The 16,757-nt window shown below is 45.2% G+C and overlaps 1 protein-coding gene across 2 annotated transcripts in view; it reads left to right on the top strand.

The window, feature by feature from the left end:
• The window catches only part of LOC310782756 (rho-associated protein kinase 2-like), a 51,332-nt gene that overhangs the window by 23,039 nt on the left and 11,536 nt on the right, over positions 1–16,757 (top strand). For both annotated transcript variants that reach the window (XM_083643493.1, XM_083643492.1), the window contains 14 exons: positions 1,094–1,185; positions 4,845–5,004; positions 7,821–7,917; positions 8,414–8,502; positions 11,461–11,509; positions 11,618–11,753; positions 12,032–12,123; positions 12,801–13,047; positions 14,479–14,585; positions 14,816–14,975; positions 15,400–15,560; positions 15,674–15,858; positions 15,944–16,013; positions 16,401–16,504. In XM_083643493.1, coding sequence (XP_083499619.1) covers positions 1,094–1,185; positions 4,845–5,004; positions 7,821–7,917; positions 8,414–8,502; positions 11,461–11,509; positions 11,618–11,753; positions 12,032–12,123; positions 12,801–13,047; positions 14,479–14,585; positions 14,816–14,975; positions 15,400–15,560; positions 15,674–15,858; positions 15,944–16,013; positions 16,401–16,504 — 1,749 coding nt within the window. The remainder of the gene's footprint in view (positions 1–1,093; positions 1,186–4,844; positions 5,005–7,820; positions 7,918–8,413; positions 8,503–11,460; positions 11,510–11,617; positions 11,754–12,031; positions 12,124–12,800; positions 13,048–14,478; positions 14,586–14,815; positions 14,976–15,399; positions 15,561–15,673; positions 15,859–15,943; positions 16,014–16,400; positions 16,505–16,757) is intronic.

Genomic DNA, 16,757 nt, shown 5'->3' with positions numbered 1-16,757 from the left:
CGCATCTCGCAAACTGGCCAATACATTCATTCATTCATTGACACATTCATTCATTGCTTTACCCTCATGTTCTGTCAGTGCCCGGTCTCCCTGATCCACTCAGCCGTCCCTCCGGCCGCTAAACATCCTCTCTTTGATTTTGCAGACCTCTCTCCAACTCTCCCATGTGTTTTTCATCACTCTCTTCTCTGTTTGTCATTTTCTACCTATTCTCCTGCCATTTTTCCATTTCTCCATCGCCTCTTTTTCTGCCCAAACCTTCTCCGTTTCGCTCCTGCCGTTTTCCGGGCGCTGAGACCACGGCCTGGAGGTCTGGCTCAGGTTTTTACGTTATAGGTTTTCTGCGGGGGCTGAAAAACTCTCTCCTCTCTCACTTTCTTCTCTCTCTTTCGCTCTCTCTCTTCCTCCCCGCCCCGGCCCTCTCTTCCCCTTGGCTGGGTCTGGAATGTCCCACACGTGGCAAGCCCAAACTGCCGCACCCCTCCAGCCCTGTACCCAGTGGCGGAGGAGGGAGGAGAAGGACGAGAGAGAGGGAGAGAGAGAGAGAGTCAGAGCATTTAGAGTTTTAGAGAGAGAGGAGGGAGGGAAAAGTGCAACAGCAGCCACTCTCCAGTCAGTCAGTGTTGTTGATGTTGTCTTCTGCTCTCCGGCCCTGCTGCTCCACTCCTGCCCTCTCTCTCCGCTGCTCCTGGATCTGTGTTATCCTGGGGGTTCCTCACTGCTCTGAGTCTGACTGGCTCCTCTCTGCTCCTGGATCTGTGTTATCCTGGGGGTTCCTCACTGCTCTGAGTCTGACTGGCTCCTCTCTCCTCCTGGATCTGTTATCTCGTGGTCTTCTCTCTCCTCCTGGATCTGTGTTATCTCTGGGGGTTTCCTCGCTGCTCTGACTGGCCAGCGGAGGCTCTAAGGCGTGTCCACTGTCCACGGGCAGTCACGCGGCTCTCCATGCTGGTCAGTGGAAGGCCCGCGGTCATCGCCTAGGGGTCGCTCCATTGGCCGTGTGTCTTCGGGGTGGGAGGGTGGGGTTTTGGTGGGGTGTGTGTTCTGTGTTTTCGGGCTGACCGTTGGGTCCTGTGTTGCTGTGTGTGTGCAGGGAGGTTCGTCTGGGCCGCACCGGAGTGGATGAGATCAAGCGCCACCCCTTCTTCAAGAACGACCAGTGGACCTTTGACACCATCCGAGAGAGTAAGAGACTGTGTGTGTGTGTGTGTGTGTGTGTGTGTGTGTGTGTGTGTGTGTGTGTGTGTGTGTGTGTGTGTACACATGTTCCCCAATCTACTGGGTTCTTTCTCAACCCCAGCAGTACAGGTGCAGCTGTTGTTGTCCTCTTGTTGTAGTTCTTCTCCATCTTCTACTCCTTACTCCTCTAGTCCATTCCTGTCTGGGCCTGTTTCTTGTCAGCCTTTGCACATGATAGTTTATTTCCATCTCCTAGCCATTAAGCCATTAAGCCTATGCTACACATGCTCTCCATATGCTCCCCGCTGCTATCTTATGTTACAGCATATGACTAGATCTTGTGCAGAGCAGCAGATCACATGATACACTAAACCTACAGGATAGCCTCACTGCATATGGGAAAGACTCCAAAAGCAGAAGAATAGGCAGAACTGAGATTGAACTTATTGCACACAGACTATAAAAGACTACAGAGTCTACTGTAGGAGTGATATGTAGAATAATCCTGTGTTGTTGTTGTTGTTGTTGGCTGATGAGTTTGAACTAAGCCTGCACAGGTGAAGGTTTCCCGTCACTGATGCCACCAGTGCTAACAATATACATACTGATGGACCTGTAAGGCTTGTTGAATTGAAGCCTCCACCAAATGGAATATGTTATGCTAAACGCTAGAAGTCAAGCCTGTTCATAGAATAACTGGCACTATTATTAATTCATAATGGTGGTTACACATTTTTAAATGATAATATTGGCTAATAATGTAACCCATAAGAAAAATGCCATAACTCAAGTTGTTACCTTATTTGTGAATAGTATTACCTCATTGACTGTATATAGTCAATGTATTACATCATCATCACCATCAGCTAAAACTCTTACCCCCTTTATGAAATCATAATCGTTGACTAATGTGATGTGTGTAATGTGCTATGACATTATCCGGCAACAGTAATAAAACATTAACATGTTTTATCACAGCTTTCATCCAGACATTATACAGTATTATAATTACCGTATGTTATCAGTTGCTACTTTGCATTATGCCATTATTTGTATACTTTGAAAAAAGTTATTTAATATTTTGAACATGGCTGAAACCCCTCCTTTAGTATAGCTGTATCAGATCTAACGCGTCACCAAGGAAGGAAGGAAAAGGACATAATAGGAATTTGAACAGGACCTCTGTGTCAGAGTGTGTCTGTGTATAATTACACACAGGCTCTTTTTCCTTGGCTTTTTTCTCTGCCTCTCTCTCCCTCTCTCCTTCACCTGGCTCTGATTAAGACAACAGACAGAACTCCTGATCAGAGCCTGGCAGTCTGGAACACCAAACCACTACTGTGCCACTACCGCACCACTGGCCTCAGCTCTCTACAGGCTCGCCGTGCACACGTCCCGTCACACAACATGACTGTTCCCGTCCCGTAGACCTGAACCTCTCCCCTCCCCATGCATGACACTGCCCCCCTACTGTGTGTGGACCCAGTCACAGAGCGTGACTCCAGTGTTGTTGTCTGTGGTTGCCCTCTGCACTCCAGCTAGCTGGCTATAGATTCTCCCTGCTGTGTCTCAGTTCATCAAGCAGAGCCCCATTCCCCATTTCCCAAAATAAAGCTTTGGGATGTGGGAGCGCCTCGGAGCCAGCAGCCTGCCCTGTGATAGAATGAGCCATGGCTGGATGCACGGATGCATGGATGGATGTAAAGGGAGGCGGCAGCCCCCCCTCAAGGAACCTATAAAGAAGGAAGAGACATCACTCACGTCACAGCATTCGGATATTGCATTGGGGCCAGACTTTGGGGACAGTTCTATTGAAGTGAATGGGGCAGGGATGGTGAATCCCACTATATATAAACCATCATATCTGTGTCGTTTCACCTTTGATTGCAAAATGCTTCCACCAGATTAAAGAAAACGCGTGATGTTGACAGATTTGTTTTTTATTTTTATTTTTAATCTAAATGTAAGCATTCGTTTTCCTCATTATTGGTCTCCAAACAGATCATGGCTCTGTGCAGCAGCTGCATATAGCTCAACTCAACCCCCTGTTTAGTCCAAGATGGACGGGGGAACGGTCCAACGGGGGAAGGTCCAACCTATTATGTCATGTGTTTTCTTTAAGCTGGTGGAAGCATTTTTCAATCAAAAGTGAAACGACACAGAGATTATCTTTTATAGTGGGACTGGCCCCAATGCAAAATTCAAACGCTGTGATATCTTTTCCTTCTTTATGGGTTCCTTGCCCCCCCTCGGAGCGGGCGGGGCAGGCTGTGCGGCCGGTGTGGACTGGCCTAATGAGAGGGGCGCCCCAGTTGGAGGGTTGCTCCCTCTCTCTCACTCTCACTGTGGTCACGGCTGCCTGTCATTAGTAGCCCGCTATCAGAGAGCATGCTGGGAAGTCGTGCCGCAAGGGCCTCCGTGGAGCGGCCTGTGTCTCTTTCTGTCTCACCACATTTGGGCTTTTTTTCCCCTTCCTTTTTATGTCCCTTCATTTGTCTCATTCCTCTGCTTGATCTATCACTCCTTCTCTCCCTGTGTTTATGCACCATGTAGTGAGTTAACGTGTGTCACGCTGAGGCTTGTGTCTCCACTCAACGGTCATCTATTTACTCTGAGCTGGATTGTTCTGGTCTGAGGAATTGCCCTCTTTTTGGGCATCCAGGTAGTGCAGTGGTAGATTCCCTGCCTACTGTACCGGCGCGAGAGTCGCAGGTTCGACCCCCCGTGTTACGTTCGACTTGGTCAGGCGTCCATAAAGACACAATTGGCCATGTCTGTGGGTGGGAAGCCGGATTAAGGGTTTGTGTCCTGGTTGCTGCACTAGTGCTTGCCTCCTCTGGTCATTCGGGGCACCTATCCAGGGGGAGGGGAACTGGGGGGGGGGGGGATAGTGCGATCCTCCCACGTGCTGGCCTGCCGCTGAAACTCCATGCTGTCAGGTGAAAAGGATGTGCTGTCAGGTGACTGCACATTTATCGGAGGAAGCATGTGCTAGCTAGTCGACTCTCCCCAGATCGGCAGAGGGGGTGGAGCAACGACCGGGACAACAGGAGGAATTGGCCAAGTACAATTGGGGAGAAAAAACAAGAGGGAAATCGGAATAAAACAAAAAATAAATAAAAAAGAAGAAGGAATTGTCTTGTTTTGTTTTTTCTTAATAAGGTGCTCTTGTCTTGATACGTTAAAAGAGTAGCTCAGTTTCCTCCGATTGGCCCTTTGACACATATTTGCCCGCCTGCTGTGCCGAGGCCTTTTAAAGAGCGCCCTGCTGCTGTGAGCGGAGGGCCAGGCACAGCCTCCTCTCCCGTCACGTCACCGTGTGTGTTTAGGCTGCGTCTGTGAAAGCCGCGCTGTGTGTGGGGGCACAAAGCTCGCACTGTACGAGCAAAGGAGTGGTGTCAGCCTCACGCCAACCTGCCCACAGCTCAATGCTACTACCAGCGGCAGCAGCGTTGGCATATAGGGTTTGCTCAAAGGTACTGCTAACATCGGTGTCCCATGATTATCAGAAGTATCTTCAATTCAAATAGCCTGTCTTTTTATTCTGTATTTTCTCCTAATTGAAAGCCATTCCGCTGATAGTCAAGCTAATGTAAGACGACATCTTTCCCTTTCCTCACCTCCCCCCTCCCTCCTCTCCTCCCCCCTCTCCCTCTCTCTTCCAGCTGTAGCTCCAGTCGTGCCAGAACTGAGCAGTGACATAGACACCAGCAACTTTGATGAAATCGAGGATGATAAGGGCGCCGCTGAGACCTTCCCTCCACCCAGAGCCTTTGTTGGCAACCAGCTACCATTTGTGGGCTTTACTTACTTCAAGGAGGACCAGTAAGTGTTCCGTTTTATTCTAATATCGTCCTGTACGATGTCTATGGCATCTTGTCAATGCTGCTGTGCTCGTACTTTTTCCTTCCAGGATTCATACATTTGCTCACTTCATACTTTTGCAGTGTATTTTGAACATCATATACATTTGTTAGTGATATTGGATTTGTATAAAAGCCACATTTGGCACGTGTGCGTGAAGCGCTTTAAGGGCCTCTCTGTCTCTGTGCTGTGAGGAAATGGGCTTAAGGTCAGCACTGAGAGAGGCAGCGAAAGTCAGATTCACTCCCAGACCTTTAATACAGTCGTCCAGCAGTCACACACTGTCTGCCTGTTCCAGCTCTACACTGCCGCCTTGTTCCGACACCCGCTTTAACTAAGCCACACACCCCCTTTAACTAAGCCCTCTTCACCCATGATAGTCTAGCAACACCCCGGTCTGGATCACTGAATGTCGTAGAAAAGAAACGATACACGCTGTGCCTTAGCGGTTTCATCTGCAACGGGTCAACCACAAGGGCTTTCTTTTTTCAGCCACTTCTTCATAACGCTGACGGATCTAAAGACTCAATCAAGACTAGGGGTGGGAATCGCTGAGTAGCTCACGATACGATATCGTCACGATACTTGGCCCTCGATAACGATATATCACGATACTGCGATACTGCGATATATTGGAAGACGATACATCACGATACCTGTGTAACAAGTGAAAAAAATACCTCTGAAGGCAAAAAATCATGTATTATGCATTTATTAGCAGAATTGACATGAACTCTCTGAGTTCACTCACTCACTCATACCATTTTCGATACCACGGAGGAAAAGTTACACATTAAGTCTTTTTATTATTACTATTAAAACAAGAAAACCTATATAACCTACCTACCTACCTATATAATTTCTAAAAGTAGATATTAATGATCAAACATTTCCATTCATGTAGCCTACAGTAGTTATGTTTTTGTTTCAACTACAAACATAAATAAAGTCAACTTGAAACTATGTTTCAACTACCACACACAGCATAATATTTTAGCCTGTTTATTAAAAAAAAAAAAAAAAAAATTAATAAACATATCGATACTTGGCGCCAGTGTATCGATAACGTATCGCGGGTGGAAATATCGCGATAACGTGGGTATCGATATTTTGTCCCACCCCTAATCAAGACATTCTTGGCCTTTTACAGTACTTCTCTTTGACATGAGTCTGTCGTCTGCGACTAAAAACAGTCTGGGTCAACAGTGAGGAAAGCCTCCACTGCTCTGAAGGATGAAGACGGGGGGGGGGGGGGGGGGGGATTTACTTCAGACACTGTGCCTCCTAAAGGTTGGCTGATGTTTAGGTCTAGAGATTGGGGAGGTGATGTAAGCCGTTCCTGGTGTTCCTGAAAGTGCTCTGGAATTTGTTTAGCGGTGTGCTGTATATGGGGGGTATAATAATCATCTTTGAATATTGGAGACATCACGAGGGAACAGGATTTGCACCTGGTTCTGTAAAAGGGCCTGGGATTCCTTGAGCGTTATATAACCTTGTGGAGCAATCATTGGAATAATGGCTCCTCCCACCATTACAGATCCACCATGTTTTAAGTGTTGGCAACAGTCATTCTGGGTTGTAGGCGTCCTTTGACTTGAACCCATCCAGATGTAGGAACAAGGCTGACTACAACTATCACTCTTTTCTTCCATAGCCCAGTGTTGTACTCCGGACAGCAGGTTCTGTGTATTTAGGGATACACGCTGTTTATTATCTCTGCTATGTGAAGCTCACAATTTACTGCTTCTGTTGAGACTGTGTCAGAGGTGCTGATTCATTGCTGCTGCTCATTTCTGAGTCTTGTGGTGTTTAACAACTGGCCTGTTAAGTGTCCATGTATGAGTGTCTTGCCTTGTAACCACTGGCAATGCACTGGCAAACCAGTATTTGGCATACTGTACTGTATGTTGTCATCACTTTTTTGTTCTTCTTGGCACAGTAACTATTGTTACAGGTTTTGTAAATGATAAACCGTTGATCAGGCACCAACTGTTTGGCCTTTTTTGGATCTGTTAGTTTGGTCTGTTCGTTGCTTTGAAAACTCATTTCTAAAAGTGGTGCCTGTCGGACCTTTTTAAGTTGACACATACTGCTAGTTCGCATTCCGCTAAATATGGTTTGCTTGTGTAGCTGCCTTAGCAAATGTGATTGAGTCACTTCAAAGTTAGTCCTTTTGCACTGGTTTTTCCCCATTATTTTGTCCACCCCTTGTATATTTTAATAATTAAAGTGAGTAAATTCACTCTATCACCTGCTTCTGTATCAAGGACCTAGTCAGTATTGTGGATGTGCAACCCCCCTCCCTCCCTGGCCTTGATCAGTGAATGGGCATGGTCACACATTGCATATGGTTAGGGCAAGATGTGTCACTCGGTGGCAGAGGGCGGGCCCTCGGACAGCGAAGGAAACCACCTCATGCACCTCCAGTCGATTGACCCTTTTCACAGCGGCTATTTTGTGTTGAAAAGGCAGGGTAAACACAGGTGCAAGCAAAACACTAATGAGGGTTTCCAACCTCCATAATTGGAAGTTGGAAACCCTCATTACTGTTTTGCTTGCACCTGTGTTTACCCTGCCTTTTCGACACAAAATGCCCCCCGTGAAAAGGGTCTATTCAATTACAGGTGTGTACACCCACTCCTCTCCTCTACACCCCCCCTACACCCACTCCTCTCCTCTGCCCCCCCCCCCTACACCCACTCCTCTCCTCTGCCCCCCCCCCCCCCCCCCTACACCCACTCCTCTCCTCTGCCCCCCCCTACACCCACTCCCTCTAGGCTGCTGAGTGGAAATAAAGGCGGCTCTGAGGAGGACTCAGAAGACTGCACGGATAACTCTGAGGAAAAGGACTTTTGCTCAGACAGTAAGGAAGAGGTAGGTGCTTTCATGTGGAAGTTTGCCACGCTGCATTTTCACAGCAGGTGAGAGAAATCTGCAGTTTAAATTTAATATAGCGCAAGGTCTACTCACTTGACAATACTCTACTGAAATCAAACACGTCATTCTCAATATAATTCATCTGAAATTCTAGTGAACTTCAGCAAGTTCATAATTAATGGATTGTCCCGCATGGACAGAGAAGGAGAGTAGTTTGTCTTTCTCAAACCTAACCCACACATGAAAACAATAGAAAATCTGAGTTTTAAATAATCTAAAGCTTAATTGGGTATAAAACCCCATCACACATTCAGTTTAAGTCTGGGCAATGGAGCTTCTTCTCTTCTGCAACTTTGGAAGAAAGATGCCCTGATTCTCAAACAATCCTGAGTAACATAGAATGTAGATTTGCAGATCATGTGATAATATGGTAACAGATTAGATGAATGATATAATGTGTGCTAGATAAGTCTTCTTCTCTGCTGTTCCTCAGTCTGACCAGCTGCACAAGAAACTACATCGGCTGGAGGAGCAGCTCAACCATGAAATGCAGGTCAAAGATGACCTGGAACAGAAGTGCAGGTACGCCTGGACTCAAAACACGCACGCACACACGCACGCACGCACACGCACACGCACGCACACACACACACACACACACACACACACACACACACACACACACACAGAGGGCTGGGCACAGTTACCAAGTTTTTAATAGGAATACCGGCTCATATTTCAAATTTAATATCAGTTCTAAAATCCTAACTTTCTGTTGCCTTTCCCATTGGAATTTTCCGTTATGCCGTATGCGGTCACATGTAGTCTGTGGTACTTTTTTACGTGTTTATCATTTTTTGAGAGCATAATACAAACAAACAAAGAAAAACAAAAAACTACAAATGGGCGCAGGCAAGAGTCCTCCCCCTGTTTAAAAAGAATAGCAGGTCTGACGTAGGAAACTACAGACCCATATCGATTTTACCAACCATATCCAAGTTATTGGAGAGAGCTGTGTTTGATCAAATGGAAGAGTATATGATCCAGCACCACCTTCTGTATGATTTCCAGTCTGGCTTTAGAGCAGCCTATTCCACTGATACCTGCCTCATCCACCTCTGTGATTCCATCAGACAAGAAAGTGAAAATGGTAACTACACTGGCATGGTATTATTGGACCTACAGAAAGCGTTCGACACAGTAGATCACTCTATACTTTTATCCAAACTTCAGAGTATGGGATTTGGGTCTGCAGCTTTAAACTGGTTCAAATCTTATCTCACAGGGAGAACCCAGCTCTGTGATGTTGAGGGGACCCTGTCTGAACCCATGAGTGTCACCTGTGGTGTGCCGCAGGGTTCAATTTTAGGGCCTATTTTATTTCTCATTTATGTTAATGACATGCCAGCGGCAGTAAAATGTAAACTTATTTTGTATGCTGATGACTCTTCCCTACTAGTGTCTGGGAAAGATATCCATGATATTGAGATCACTCTTAGTAGGGAGTTAGAAAATGTAAGGGAGTGGCTCATTGACAACAAATTGTCACTGCACTTAGGCAAAACTGAGTCAATTCTGTTCGCCACTAAGCGTAGGCTGCAGAAGTCGAGCAAGATAAAGGTTACATGTGAAGGTACTGAAATCGTCTCACAGGCTTGTGTTACGTACCTTGGGATCACTCTGGATCAGTCTCTCAGGAGAGGCTACTGCTGAGAAAATATTATCAAAAAGTGCCAGTAAACTCAAGTTTCTGTATCGCAGAACAAGGCAGTTTGATATTACTATTAAAAAACTCCTTGTAACAGCACTGATACAGTGCCACTTTGATTTTGCCTGTTCAGCTTGGTACAGTGGTCTGAACATGAAATTACAGAAGAAGTTGCAGGTTATGCAAAATAATATAATTCGTTATTCACTGAATGTTCCTCCTAGGACACATGTAGGTGGAAACGAATTCAAAAAGGTGGGTATGTTGCCTGTTGAGTTTAGGATTGAACAGCTAAAGCTAAACCATATGTATAACATCATCAATGGTACTGCCCCCATGTATCTGGGCTCACAGATAACAATGGTCCATACCCAGCATGGTCACAACACCAGGGCTAGTGTGCGCTCATGCAAGGTACCACGAGTGAATAGTGTAGCAGCTCGAAGCTCCTTTTTTTATACTGGGTCCTTGCTGTGGAACAGCCTTCCCCTAGGTATCAAGCTGTCAGAGTCGAGAGGTGTCTTTAGAAGGCAGGTCCGGGATCATCTTTGGAGTAAAGTGGCTAGCTAGAGGACAGGTTTTGCCGCCAGCAAAACAGTGTTTTTAATTTGTGATATTGTTGTTTTTGTTCTTGGATTTGGTTCTCTGAAATTGTTGCCGATTTTCATGTTTTTGTTTTGTTATTTGTTTTAATGATTTTAGGTGTCTGGTTACGGATAAGAAATGGTATATTGATTAGAAATTGTATATTGATATGACTGACTTTTTACATGTTATGTGTTGTGCGTTCTGTCCTACAACAGCAGGGACCATGTTGGAAATAAGTGTTCTCACTTTAACATGTTATCCTTTGGAATTTTCTTTTGTAAATTGTCTTCTCTATATCCATAAATAAAAATCAATCAATCAATCATGCTAGGTAGTAACAATAGCCACAATCATACAATTAAAGTGTGTGTTACATTTTTACATGCAATTGGCTTTTCTAAACTGAGTCAATAAGCCTCCACATTGTATTTTACACTTTGTGTACCACTGTGTCAGAGTTTTTTACATAGCAACTTCCTCTTTATGACAGGAAGCAACAGGGTTTATGGGGAATGTGTTGTTTATTTTTGGATACACTGTAGTGCTAACAATGGCACTTAATTAGACAATTTGATTCCTACAGAAAACAATATTAGAGTATAATGTTTATATATGTTGATGAGCATTAACAGAACATCAGAACCTTGTGCTCATATTTGTTGATGGCAGAGTAGCACCTGCTCTTATACAAGAGAGATCAAACATCGATCAAGTCAGCAACAGAGTCATTTAATATGATTTTCCATCAGCCAACCTCTGCTCAGTCAGCAGATTTAAAAAGTATTGCAAACATAAAAATAGACAGTCCTGACTTGAATGTGTGGTAGGGGTGTATTTATCTAGCTGAAATTGGTGATTGATTCCGGTGTCTAAAATATGACCGTACCATCGCAAAGCCGGGGCTAAATCTTTAAAAATGAATTTACTGCCTCTTGACAGTGCAAACCTCGATATGACTGCCATAGATTTAAGACAAATGATGAGCCTAATTAACTCTAAATTGATACCACTTTGAAGCTACTCTATCTGCCACACACCCTGCTCTCGCTCCCGCGGAATGTGCCTACGCTGCGTGAAGAATGTACTATTTGTTATCGTGCAAGAAGAAAGTAGGAATATTTTAAGGACTGAAACAAACTTCAGTGAACTCTTATCACAGACACACACACACACACACTGCATATTTGCATATTTTAATGTACTTATCCTAATACTAAGATACCCGTTAACTCTTCCTTCCCCAGAAATACCACCAACCGTTTAGAGAAGCTGGTCAAAGAATTAGACGAGGAGGTAAGGACCGGGTGAATGGATGGATGCCATTTTGACCATTTGCTACGTTAGGCCAAACGTTGTCATCTGGGTGACGTTGTTTGTGAATTCACCCCCTCCCCCGACCAGATGAGCAGCAGGCAGAGAGTGGAGTCGTCCCTGAGGCAGCTGGAGAGAGAGCGCGCGCTGCTGCAGCACCAGAGTGCCGATAACCTGCGCAAGGTGGAGATCGAGACGGACAGGAAGCGCATCCTGGAGAACGAACGTGAGGACCTGCTATTTTAATTCAACCAGCGTGTCGGCAAGAAGAAGTGTCTGGAGAAGTCTTAAAATGTGTCTATTATCTGTCTAATATCTAAACCCAAGGCCTTAAAAGGTCTCGCATGACGTTAAATATACATGTAGCTGTGTATCTCCCATGCAGAGGTCCTAAAATTGTTGTGGTTTCTAGGTGAGCTGTTTTTCTGTTGAGGAATCAGCCCTGTCGCGTCAGACGTGCTGTATATTCTCGTCTTCATCTCCTCTCTTATTTGTCTGTATCAGTGAACAACCTGAGGGACCAGCTGGAGGAGCTGAAGAGGAGGAACCAGAGCTCGCACATCTCCACTGAGAAGAACCTTCAGCTGCAGAGACAAGTGAGGAGGGGCTGTTTAGACTTCAGCTCATATCTTCAGTTAACCTTCACTGTGCAATTTCATGCAACTATGAAATTGCACTTTCATGTGCGCCATGAAATAGTTTTCACATAGCTCCCTAATTGTTATATTCTGTATATATTAATATTTTCATAATGGTCCCATTGGTTCACTGTATAATTTTTTTAATACATTGTATAGCTTGTTAGCATGTTTAAACTGTGAGTGACAGGGTTAAAATGACTTAAGTTGGACTGGATTTATTTCAAATGAAACTTCAGTCTCACATAAAGCTGCTATAAAAAGCCAGCATCAAACACCTGCTGCCATCCCTCTTTCACATCGCGTGCATCAAAGCCCGATTTTCATTCATAACCATTGTACCTTTCTGCCAGTATAGATGTGAAATAGGTCTTAAATTGCATTCACAATGGCCTTAAAACCTTTTACTTGGTCAAACCAAGCGATTCGGCTATATTTAGAATCAGGAGAGACCATAGCACATTTCACTCAGACCATAACAAAAAAAGCATGAAAAAAATGCACTATTTTTTTTAAGTTTTGGTCTGAGTGAAATGTTCTATGGTCTGGCCTGATTCTAAATATAGCTGAATGTCTTGGTTTGACCCAGTAAAACTGGATGAATAATGCTTCACGTTAACTTCTGTGCTCTGCAGCTAGAGGAGGTCACGGCCGTGCTGGAGGCTGAGCAGGAGGCGGCGGGTCGGCTGAAGAAGAGCCAGTTGGAGGTGCAGAAGCAGGCTGTGGGGCTGGAGGCCAGCCTCAGGGACATGCAGGACAGGTGCAGCCAGCTGGATAACAGCAAGATGGACCTGGAGAAGCAGCTGATGGGCCTACAGGCAGAGCTGGAGGCTGAGAAGAGAGACCGCAACCTCGGGACAGAGACCATTGCCGACCTGCAGGGTGAGACGTGACCCTCTGTGTTATACTGAAGGCTTCAGAGCTGTTTTAATATGCTGAATATGGTACTGTATAGCGCTTTTATCGTACGCAGCAAGCTACCACGCAGGGTGCTGGCACAGCAATCGGGAGCAATTTGGGGTTCAGTATCTTGCCTAAGGACACTTAAACATGCGGACTGGAGGAGCCGGGGATCGAACCACCGACCTCCTGAGCCACAGTCCCCCCCGAATAATGAAACCCCAAAGAGTTGAGAGAGCCTGTTTACTTACTTACATTAAAGAGTTGAGAGAGGCTGTTTACTACTTACATTCTACACAGTGAGACTCTAAACAGCAGAAGAATGCTGCTAAGATGTGGCTGTTAAGTTTCTACTGTACTCCCCATGTTGGCAGGCAACAAGAGGTTCCTTTCTATTCCAAAAGTAAATTTGGCTTTAAAAAATAGTTAAATGCTGGCAAATCTGGAATCCACCAGGCAAAAAAGTTAATTCACTGTCTTAACTACCGGTAATGAAACTGTTAAGGATCTTAAAATACAGGACTTAATGGCCCGGCAGTGCCGGCACAGCGAAAACTACTGAACTAAATGTCCACTGGGTAGCAGGGAAAAGGAATTACACAGGAATTGGGGTTTAGAGCTGGACCTGGTTTTATGTGGATTGTTGTTTTGGAGCGGGCCTGGGGAAAGATCTGATCATAGATGGAAACATGTGTTCAGAAGGCTTAAAGTGGGCCTGACTGAAGCAAGAGGCTGTAAAAGCCAAAGCCAGACCAGAGCCAGCACCTCTTGTGAGACCCTTTGTTTTCAAACTCCAGGATACTCAGTGCAGGCAGGCTGGGTCATTCACTCAAGTCAGAGGGGACAGATCGCAATAGCAGTGTCCAGGATACTCAGTGCAGGCAGGCTGGGTCATTCACTCAAGTCAGAGGGGACAAATTGTAATAGCAGTGTCCAGGATACTCAGTGCAGGCAGGCTGGGTCATTCACTAGAGTCAGAGGGGACAGATCGTAATAGCAGCTTCACCGTTGTATCATGCTTTTTCCCTGCTAAAAGTCTCCATTTGGGTGGAGAGGCAAAATAAATATCTGTGTTTTGGCACATTGGAGGCCAAATGTGTGCAGGGACATTATGTAATGTCTCATCTAGCATCATGTGTATGATTGAAGCTGAACTGTGCAGACACATTTCCATGTTGTTTCTATCTTTCATTACAAGCTTGTGTCATGTGCAAATGTTTAAAACACACACAACAAAAATAATTCAATAACGATAGTCTGCGTACAGACATAATGGACAAGATTGTTACAGATTGAACAGAGATGTACACAATGTGTCATACAGTTAAATCCTAGCAATAATAACGCCACCATGTCAAATGTTACAAGCCCTCTCATTGTATTTTGCTCCCTTCCTCCTCCATGTTGTCTCAGGGCGTATCTCTGGCCTGGAAGAAGAGGTGAAAGAGGTCAAGTCATCTCTCTCAAAGGCCCTCAATGAGAAGAAGCGACTCCAGCAGAAGCTCATTGACCTTCAGAAGGTCGGTTTTGATTTCCAATGGCTAATTGCCAACATGGGATGAGTTTCCAGGCTAGGTCAATAGATGCTCCTTCCAGAAACTTAATGTTTGAGTTTTTTTAGATTAGGCCAGAAATTGTCCCGCATTGTGAAAATGTGCCCTGTGGTTTCTCCTATGCAATAAGTTTAAAAGTACATTCACCATCGATACAAAACGTGCATCATGAAATAATATCCCCCTTGGCTCAATAGGAGAAGAGCAACCAAGAGATTGACCTGACGTTCAAGCTGAAGTCCCTCCAGCAGAGTCTGGAGCAAGAGGAGGCAGAGCACAAGGCCACTAAAGCAAAGCTTGCTGATCAAAACAAGATCCATCAGCCCATGGAGGAGGCCAAGTCACGGGCCATGAAAGGTGAGCGAGTGGGAGGACAATAAACTGCAACAGGGCTGTGGGATTACAGCATAGGCATTTAGTCAGTGTCGTTTAAACTAGTGTATTTTACACAGAAGTGTCTGGATGCACCTTACATACTGTAGAAACTGAGTGAGGAATGAGATGGTACTTGGAGGGTTGATTGATAGAGCAGACCTTGGTCAAATAGGATTTGCAAATAACTCTGTCTTGTTCAGTTTAGTTAGTGTCAGGTAAGCTGACAGACAAGTATAATAAATTGCCCTTCATACACATTGCTGTGATTGTCTTTCTGAAACTCGCCCACTCATCTGGTTCTCCCAGCAGGTTAGAAACAGCGAGAACTGTGTGACCCAGGTCTGGCATTGAATGCAATGTAGATAACCTTTATCATTGTTTTTCCTGGCTATTTTCTCTGGTCCAGAGATGGAGTGCACCCTCCACGAGGAGCGCAGCTTGAAGCTCCAGGTGGAGGGCAAGATGCTCCAACTAGAGAAGGAGCGCTCCATGCTGGACTGTGACTACAATCAGGCCCAGAACAAGCTGGTTGAGCTGCAGGCACAGAAGGATAAACTCTCTGAAGAGGTGTGTGTCACACTACTTCTTTCTGTAGTTTGAATTGAGTGCCTGACCTATGACCTCCTAACTGTGCCAGTGAGAGAACCGCCAAAGATGTTGCGTGTGTGTTCCCGTCCCAGGTGAAAACCCTGAGCTTGCGCCTGGAGCAGGAGATCCAGAAGCGGAGTCTGAGCCAGAACGACCTGAAGGTGCAGAGCCAGCAGGCGTCCATGCTGCGCTCCTCAGAGAAGCAGCTCAAACAGGAGCTCAACCACCTGCTGGACATGAAGCAGAGTCTGGAGAAACAGAACCAGGAGCTGCGCAGGTTAAAACACACAAGTACAAATGCTTTGGCGCTGGTGTTCAGTTGGTCCAGAGGAATGATTGACAGTTGTGTCATCCAATCACAGGGAGAGGCAGGAGGCTGACGGCCAGTTGAAGGAGCTGAAGGATCAACTGGAGGCGGAGCAATATTTCACGGTAACTCTACCCATTAAGCTTCCTTTCTTCATTGACCCAGTTTCACACCTGATACTTGTAGGATGCAACAGCTCGTTAACATCATTAACATTGCTCATGGTCTCTCTTCATTCCAGTTAGCATTACAATGTATTTAATTCTACAGCTTGTTGTGAACGTCAGCATAGCTAACATGACATAACATCACAAGAAATAACACAAAATAGATCTAAAAATGTGTGACTTGACTTCATTGGGAATCTGAGTCTTTTCCCTCACTTCACCCCATTTTCTCTGCCTGTACTTTATCGATGTAATGTAAACTAGATGTAATCTATTGTCTGTATTATACATACTCTACTACCTCACTTGTGTTATCAATTGAATGTTCTGCTGTCTTCTTCCAAGACCCTTTACAAGACGCAGATCCGTGAGCTGAAGGAGGAGTGTGATGAGAGGAATAAGCTCTACAAAGAGGTCCACCAGAGGCTGGAGGAGTACCAGGAGGAGAGGTAACTGCTCAGCCTGCACCAGCAGCCCTCTGCTTCCAGTCCAGAAGCACTAAAGCAAGGAGTTGTCAAGTAGCATTGCATAGGCCATTCTTTCAGATGTAACTGTAAAACGTAAGAATTAACATTGCTGCCAGGTGATGAATCAAGTGTCAAGGTGTTTTTGAACCCGTGAAATTGCCTGAATCATTTGAGAAATACACTAGCGATCTGATCATCCTTACAGATGGTGAGATTTTACAATTAAATGTCAGAT

The sequence above is a fragment of the Poromitra crassiceps genome (genome assembly GCF_964638095.1).
Source record: "Poromitra crassiceps genome assembly, chromosome: 9".
Classification (NCBI taxonomy): domain Eukaryota; kingdom Metazoa; phylum Chordata; class Actinopteri; order Beryciformes; family Melamphaidae; genus Poromitra; species Poromitra crassiceps.
This window is presented reverse-complemented; position numbering and strand designations above follow the sequence as displayed.